Here is an 8,729-nt window from a genome sequence, read left to right as displayed (position 1 = left end):
TTGGATACAGCTTTACTTTATTTACACTGAAGGCACATAGCATGTGTTATGAACATTATCAATAAAAAATAAAAGACAGTAAACATTTTCAAGCATCCGTGATATCCTGTTGCATGTATTTCTTTCCACACAACAGAAAAAAATACATCAACATATTTCATATCTAATAACTGTGTACCCAATATAGAAAAACTACAACAGGTAACACAGCAAAGACTACCTCATAACAAACAACCCACACATTAGTCGACTTAGAATACTGAATTCATTCTCAAAGAGCTACCATTTACATAACAGCACTTTGTTACATCATTTTTGTTTCACCCAATAAAAGTTTCTTTACTCCTACATTTTGACAGCTGCGTGGACCAAATGAACAAAATGGAAGTGAATGACAAATATTTTTCTCGTGATGATAAATATAATAAAACATAAATAAATGCCTGCATTTTTCTCTTTACTTTTTCTTCCCTTCCTCTTATGAATATCATGTATGTACTTATAAGCTACTTAAAAAAGACTGTGAGGGTGTGAGTGTGTGTTCTGTGTGTAGGAAAATACGCAATAGGAATGCACATAAACAAACAAACAACCTCAAAACTAAAACCTAATCTTTCCGTATTGCATTGATGGAGTTTTGTGCAATAAAGTGCTGACAAAGAAACACCGTACTTTAATGACACTTTTAGATTTCAAAAACATAACTTGGAATTGATTTGGGGTCTTATTTCTGTTCATAAATAAAATACATAGAAGATGACTTCAGAATGTATTGCAAAAGTATGACTTTGTCTTTGCTGTAAAGAACAACTGAATCCCGGCCATTGTTATCTTAAACAAGAAGAAAATCGTTTTGGTTTTGGGTCCTGTACACGGCATTACAGAAAACTAGTCTTCATTGTGTGAAAGACTTGTACTCACAAATACAGTGAGTACCAGTGTTAGTGGGAGCAGTTGGCATTGTACCATAATAACGAAACAGCGACTTTACAGTGCAAAGAATATCTATCGACTTTCAAACGCATACATTAGAATGTCAGCACCTTTCAAAGGTCTTGGGATAACAGCTCTAATCCTTTGTAGACAAAACTTACTTCACATGAAGATGCACTCCCACACTCAGCCACACGATTGGTCCCTATTTCATCAACTACTTGTATAAAGCACAGGAGGTTGGTGGTATCTGAATTGGGGAGGACGGGCTCGTGGTAATGGCTGGAGTTGAATTGTATCAAATAAATCAAACACATGCTTTCCAGATGTCTGATGCCATTCCATTTGCTCATTTCCTGCCATTATTACGAGCAGTTCTCCCCTCAGCAGCTTCCTGTGGATTCAAGTGGATAAAGCTAATTGGCCTCTGACATCATTCTCTAAGTTCCCTTGCTGTGGTCCATGTCAGACTCCACAGAGACATACCAATGTTCGCAGTCATACAGAGAGTTCGGCCCATTCCCATGCTTTACCCAACTTTAGAGAACACCACCATTTTGCTGTCTTCAATAAGTCCTACAGAGCATCTGAAAAAGGCACCTTATTCCCCATATAGTGCCCTACTTTTGACCAAAGCAGTGCACTATATAGGGGAACGAGTGCCATTTCGGACACAGCCCTATTCTCCAGAGTGAGCTTCCAGATCTGCGATGAGAACATTTCCATCAGAGTCTGTGGCCTGGGAACTAGTATGTCTGTAGTACGCGTTTCCCATAGACGGTAGTCTGCGGAAGCGCGTCACGTTCCTCTTGTAGACGAACCAGAGCACCGCCACCAGCACGGCGAAGATCAGCATGGCCACCAGGACTGCGGCTGGGACGATACCGTGGTGCAACCCTGGAAGAGACACAGAGGGGTGAGTTTACTGGACATTGAAGACTCTGTTAGTCATGGTAGAGGCTGCTCCCAAGATACCTTGAGTTGCCAAATTATTAGAATGCTAATGAGAAAAACAGCATAACTGTTAATAGCCTCAATTAAATACCTACCATTTAATGGCGCCACTTCTACCTCAGGGATCGTATCTGCAAAGAAGGCGATCTGTTTAACTTGGCTGATCTATAGAATACATACATGTACACTGTACAAACGCATAACACAAAGCTTTGTCATAATGGCAATTGGAGGCTAGTGAGAGGATGCATTTACACAGGCAGCCTAATTCTGATATTTATCTCAATTATTGGCAAAAATATCTTATTTGATTGGTCAAAAGACCAATTATTGGCAAACGATCTGATTTGATTGGTCAAAAGACAAATTAGTGGCAAAAGATCAGATTCGGGCTGCCTGTGTAAATGCAGCCAAAATGTCTCTACTCCACCTGAGTTAATTTCGCAGACAAAGCCCAGTCTGTCAGTGCACTGAGAGAGGAGCCACATCCCATCAGACACCATGGTGGACACACAGGTGTCTGCTGTCAGCAGGCTGGGGTCTGGGCCCCTCAAGTTCCAGTTGGAGTAGTCCATGGGAGAACCACCAAACCATGCCATGGAGCCCGCTAAATTGGACCAGACAAGCATTAAATGTTTAATGAAGAAGTTGTGAATTGGTTCATTCGACCCCTCTCCTTCCACCCTACAACTCTGCCCCAGGTCATTGGTGTTTTTTCCCCCCCCAGTGCTTCTATCAACTCACCAGCTTAAACATTAAGTCAATAAATAGTATCAAAATACTACTTGAAAAATGTGAAATTCATTATGTTACTAACCCTATTAAGCTGTGTCTTATCCCCGGTTAGTCTTAAGCACTTACATTGTCTGTCTTTTGCCAGCTGTTGGTTTATATTGTACGCCAAACCAGAAAGCTGCTTATTTTGGAGAGGAAACTCGGGGAAGCATGTGCTTACTGTCAGTGTTGAAGAACATCCCCAGCCAGACGGTTTGATGTGGGAAGCCATACGACCACAGCTGCTCCAGGACAAACCTGTTTTCCGTCTCTGTCTGTATGGTCAGGACCTCTGACGTGTTCGCTGGAAGAGGGGGAAAAACCCACCAAACCTTCATTATTACATGTGTATTACTGAGCATGAAGAAGGCAATTTTCTGTGAATGTTTTGCACCCTCAGATCTATAGCTACAGTACAGTATTAGCTACTAGAATGGACCTAATACATGGATCCCATAGGGGGAGCTCTCACCAAACATTACATTTTGCACAATTACAACAGGGAGTCATCACAAGGAAATTCCCATTGAGAGAGATCCATTAAATCCTTGATCCATCCTAGCATGAGACCTAATTGGCTCCATGGTGTACTGGAGACTTACCACAGTAGGATGAAGTTGCTGAACTAAGGGCAGTTTTGCAATTTCCCCTTATGGGTTAAGGTTAGAAATTTGGGCAGGGGAAACTGATCCTAAATCTGTGCTTCAGGGCAACATCTGCCAAGAGTCCCTGTACCTTTGTGTTTGCAGTGCTCTCTGGCCTCCTCCAGGGTCAGTCTCTGGACCACGGGCTCAAAGCTGTAGCAGCTGGCGCCAAACCTCACCCACGTCGACGGACACACAACCTCGTAGGTGGTGAACGCATTACTCTCTATGGGAATTTTTTTTTTTTAGAAAAGCAGCATTGTGCATTTGAAACTCTTGAGGATTGACTAACAGCACAGGAAGCTTTAGGAACCAGTGTTTTATAATGTGCTAGGACCCAGGCTATACTCACTAGGTGGTGGGACATGGCACAGGGCTCCCTGGAGCGGCATCTCACAGTCAGCCCTCCTCCAGCTCCCGGTGACGTCCATGTACACACAGTCCCCCAGGATGAAATCATCATCGTCGGCCGTACCCCAGTGGGTGAAGACCGTGTCACTACCATCAGACCACTGGTAGTTGATCCCATCCTGTAGGGGCGTACAGTCACAGGCAGGGAGGAGGTGACACACACTCTTAAGGTGAGCCTGCGTTGCTAAGGCGGGTTGCTAAGGGAGATGACGGGGTTGTAGGTCATGTCATGCAACGGAGCAGAAAGAGTAGAGGGAGGCAGGATCGGCTTGGGGGAAGTGTGTTGTTTATAGACCAATGTGTCTGGTATTGTGTAGAGCGCTGTGAATCAATTCTCTCCTTTCCTGTCCTCATTCCATATTTCACGAGCAAGACATTCCTTGAGTCTATGGGATCCTTGGATCCACATGTTGTGAGTGGCTCAGAATTCCTCCCAGCCGGGCTTGGTGGTTGAGAAAAACTACTCCCATACCGTGTGAGTGAAGTACAAAAAATACGCCCCAAATGGCACACTGTTCCCTACATAGTGCACTACATTTGACCAGAGCCCTATCGGTCCTGGACAAAAGTGGTGCACTATAAGGTGAATAGGGTGTCATTTGGGATGGAAAATAGTTATGCATGGGCTGTGGGCCAGGAGGAAAGCTCTGGGGAGGACATTGGACAACTGCAGTAATGGGATAAGTTAAAGTGTGATAAATATCTCTGTTTGTCACAGGATATTAGCTGTATGACATATATTGGTATATAAACACCAAACATACAGCGCATTCAGAAAGTATTCAGATCCCTTGACTTTGTTACAGCCTTATTCTAAAATGGATTAAATGGGTTTTTCCCCCTCGTCAATCTACACACAATAAAAAACGGAAATATCACATTTACATAAGCATTCAGACCCTTTACTCAGTACTTTGTTGAAGCACCTTTGGCAGCGATTACAGCCTCAAGTTTTCTTGGGTATGAGGCTACAAGCTTGGCACACTTGTATTTGGGGAGTTTCTCCCATTCTTCTCTGCTGATCTTCTCAAGCTCTGTCAAGTTGTCTGCACAGGTATTTTCAGGTCTTTCCAGAGATGTTCGATTGGGTCCGGGCTCTGGCTGGGCCATTCAAGGACATTCAGAGACTTGTCCCGAAGCCTGTCTTGGCTGTGTGCTTAGGGTCGTTGTCCTATTGGAAGGTGAACCTTCGCCCCACTATGAAGTCATGAGCGCTCTGGAGCAGGTTTTCATTAATGATCTCTCTGTACCTTGCTCCGTTTAGCTTTCCCTCGATTCTGACTAGTCTCCCAGTCCCTGCCGCTGAAAAACATCCCCACAGCATGATGCTGCTACCACCATGCTTCACCGTAGGGATGGTGCCAGGTTTTCTCCAGACGTGACGCTTGGCATTCAGGTTAAGAGTTCAATCTTGGTTTCATCAGACCAGAGAATCTTGTTTCTCATGGTCTGAGAATCCTTTAGGTGCCTTTTGGCAAACTCCAAGCGGGCTGTCATGCGCCTTATACTTAGGAATGGCTTCCGTCTTGCCACTCTACCATTAAGGCCTGATTGGTGCAGTACTGAAGAGACGGTTGTCCTTCCAGAAGGTTCTCCCATCTCCACAAAGGAACTCTGGAGCTCTGTCAGAGTGACCATCGGGTTATTGGTCACCTCCCTGACCAAGGCCCTTCTCCCCCGATTGCTCAGGGCGGCCAGCTGTAGGAAGAGTCTTGGTGGTTCCAAACTTCTTCCATTTAAGAATGATGGAGGCCACTATGCTCTTGGGGACCTTCAATGCTGCAGACATTTTTTGGTACCCTTCCTCAGATCTGTCCCTCGACGCAATCCTCTCGGAGCTCTACGGACAATTCCTTTGACCTCATGGCTTGATTTGTGCTCTGACATTCCCTATTAACTGGGGGACCTTATATAGACAGGTGTGTGCCTTTCCAAATCATGTCCAATGAATTGAATTTACCACAGGTGGACTCCAATCAAGTTGTAGAAACATCTCGAGGATGATCAATGGTAACTAGATGCACCTGAGCACAATTTCGAGTCTCATAGCAAAGGGTCTGAATACTTATGTAGATAAGGTATTTCTGTTTTTTATTTTTAATAAATGTGCCAAAAATTCTAAAAACCAGTTTTGGCTTTGTAATTATGGGGTATTGTGTGTAGATTGATGAGGAACAATTATTTAATCCATTTTAGAATAGGGCTGTAACATAACAAAATGTGGAAAAAGGGAAGGGGTCTGAATACTTTCCGAATGCACTGTACTCATATAAGAGTTGTAGAAATGTGAATGCGTGTATGTGAATAGAAAGTGCCCAAATGGGACTTAGTAGGCCTACTTTTGATTGGAGGAGATCAGATACATTTGGATATGATATGGTGCAAATATGCTGTGAATAGTTACAAAGATGAAATCACCATGCTTTGAAAGAAAGACATGGACTGGAGAGGGAGAGAGCGAAAACATCCGAGTAAACAGACTGTCAGATGCACGTGCTCTCAGGCATTTCTGTATTTACAACATTACTTCATTGTGGCCATGCTGTTTATAAAAGACCTCTAGCTAGTGCTCTTAGCTGTTTCCTTGCCGTGACATAAATCTACTACACACACTCCTAACATCATCAAAGGTCAATTCATGCCACAGGCCAACTTCGACATGCTTGATAACGAGCATTATCTACACGCTCGCAGACAGACAGACAGACAGACAGACAGAAAGACAGACAGAAAGACAGACACAGAGAGAGAGACAGAGAGACAGACAGACAGACAGACACAGAGAGAGAGACAGACATACAGACAGACAGACACACAGCACAGGCAGGTAGCAGTACTTAGCAATATAGTATAATACATACGTCTTGACTATACAGTCCAATCCAGTGGGGGAATGCCAATCTATTGACAAGGACAGTAAGGAAAGCCTGGTGGAAGGGGTCGGTAACGCTCACCAGCTCAGACTCAGACTCTAAGCACATATTCAGCGCCTCGTACCAGCTCATGTTGCCACGGGCAACCCTGTATCTGCGGTTCTTGTACTCAATATTGTCAGGGAGAGGGTGGAGGTAGGAGTGGGATGGGGGTTTAGTTGTGTCTGTTGCAGGGAAAGAGAGAGGGAGAGGAAAAGAGATTGTTTCAGGGAGAAGCAAAGGCATGGATTCGCCCCAAAATCAACAGAAACACTCATTTCATTGTTCAACAATTCCTGAAGGGGATTTCTCTCAGCGAGCAGACTCAACGGGGTGACATTTTGAGAGCACAAAATAGGGAAGCTATAACCGAAAACAACAGTTTCATTAATGAGGTAATACAGACATGACTGGTAATATCTCAGCTCTGGGCTCTGAAAATAGGCCCCAGTGTGTCTGAATGAGGGTGAGTGCGTGACACAGAATGCATGAGGACAGAGGGAAGTCCTACCTTGGGGTCTCTGACAGACAAAGCCATATCCACTTTCTGTGCACTTCTCGTCAAACCACTTCCCTGTCAGGTGGAAGTTGTGGTTGTTGGACAGCACCGTGCACAGAGGATCGTCCCCGCCCAGGGGCCCGCTCAGCCACTCGTCCTGCAGAGGAGGGGCGCCCACACACACACACACACACACACACACACACACACACACACACACACACACACACACACACACACACACACACACACACACACACACACACACAGAAAGGTACACAGACACACACACAAACACCACCCCCCCTAATCAATACACTATACAGAGAACATCACCAAAGCACAAAGACAATATTTGATGTTTCATTTCACCTTACCGTCAGAGGGTTCTTGGGTTCTACAGGGGACCAGTTGGTGTAGCTGACAGGTTTCCCATTGGTCCATTTCATGGTGTCCTCATCTCGTAGACCAATCCAAACGCCCACTGTACTGCCCTGGAGCAGCATGGTGATGTACGCTTGCTCGATCTCGTCTTGGATGGCGACCAGCGTGCCTTGGAAAGAGGAGCAGATAGACTGGGCGTCTCTCCAGCTCTTCCCTTCCTCAGAACTGTTGGGGAGGTGCAGCAGGAGACACTACCAGAAGACAAACAAAACAAAGGGCAGAAATCTAGCAAGGTTTTGGTATAGTTCCACCAACTAGATTTTTAATTGTGTGTGAGTGAAAAATTACATATTTAACTGATATATTTGATATTAATGGTTAACAATTAATATTTAACTAATAGTAGGACATTTCTGTCCTACTAGTGTCTGTGTTTTCATGGGTTCCACTCTAGTTCCCTGCAGCTAATCTGGGCATATGGTCACTGGAGATGGCTTGAGCTGACAAATTAGTTAATAAACAAGAATGTGTTTTACCAGAGATAGCTTAGGAGTAGAACAATCCCTCATTGTCTCGAAATCATCCTTGCATCTGAGAAACTAAGCCAGGGTGGGGTTAAGACAACAACCCACGTGCAGATAACGACAGGATGAACCCAGAGTGGCTTATGATGCTCCTTGGTCTGCATGAGGGGGTGTTGACCCAACCATGACTGAGCATTGTTAGTGTCAGCTATATATAGTACTCTGCATTTGTGTAAGGTTAGGTTAGGTTAGGTTAGGTTAGGTTAGGTTAGGTTAGGTTACTCGATCCAACACTCAAGGGTGTGGGGTCAACCAGCCTCAATATTGCAATAATTAATCAATATTAAATAAAGATGATTGTTTGAAGAAATGACCAAGTCTCTCTCAGTACTGAATGTCCACGACATCGGTCAGAGGGCCAAGAGAAACTCAAATCAAATCAAATGTTATTGGTCACATGCGCCGAATACAGCAGGTGTAGACTTACCTACGAGACCATTCCCAACAATTCAGAGTTAAAAAGTAAGACAAATATTTGCTAAATAAAAAAGGAAATAGTAGCACAATAAAACATGGGAGATGAGGTGAACCTTGTGTCCGAAGTAGAGCCATCTCTCTGGACAGCCTCCGATGTAGTGAGGTTCTCTGGGAATCTCCACCACGGACACGGTCCGGCGCTTACATATGTGAGCAT

General features: G+C 44.3%; 1 protein-coding gene across 4 annotated transcripts in view; it reads right to left on the bottom strand.

Moving 5' to 3' along the window:
- The window catches only part of LOC115196037 (secretory phospholipase A2 receptor-like), a 24,787-nt gene continuing 16,058 nt past the window's right edge, over positions 1-8,729 (bottom strand). Inside the window, exons 19-28 of one of the 4 annotated variants that reach the window (XM_029756508.1) lie at positions 8,626-8,729; positions 7,505-7,762; positions 7,140-7,284; positions 6,578-6,813; positions 3,658-3,835; positions 3,397-3,531; positions 2,843-2,965; positions 2,318-2,494; positions 1,983-2,018; positions 1-1,830 (exon numbers count right to left, since the gene is read on the bottom strand). The exon at positions 8,626-8,729 is cut by the window's right edge and continues 33 nt beyond it. In XM_029756508.1, coding sequence (XP_029612368.1) covers positions 1,613-1,830; positions 1,983-2,018; positions 2,318-2,494; positions 2,843-2,965; positions 3,397-3,531; positions 3,658-3,835; positions 6,578-6,813; positions 7,140-7,284; positions 7,505-7,762; positions 8,626-8,729 — 1,610 coding nt within the window. In that variant the 3' untranslated portion in view covers positions 1-1,612. The other 3 variants (XM_029756509.1, XM_029756510.1, XM_029756511.1) reach the window with 3 other exon arrangements.

This window comes from Salmo trutta, chromosome 6 (genome assembly GCF_901001165.1).
Source record: "Salmo trutta chromosome 6, fSalTru1.1, whole genome shotgun sequence".
NCBI classification, from domain to species: Eukaryota; Metazoa; Chordata; class Actinopteri; order Salmoniformes; family Salmonidae; genus Salmo; species Salmo trutta.
The sequence above is the reverse complement of the archived record's forward strand: the minus strand, read 5'-3'. Positions and strand labels throughout refer to the sequence as shown.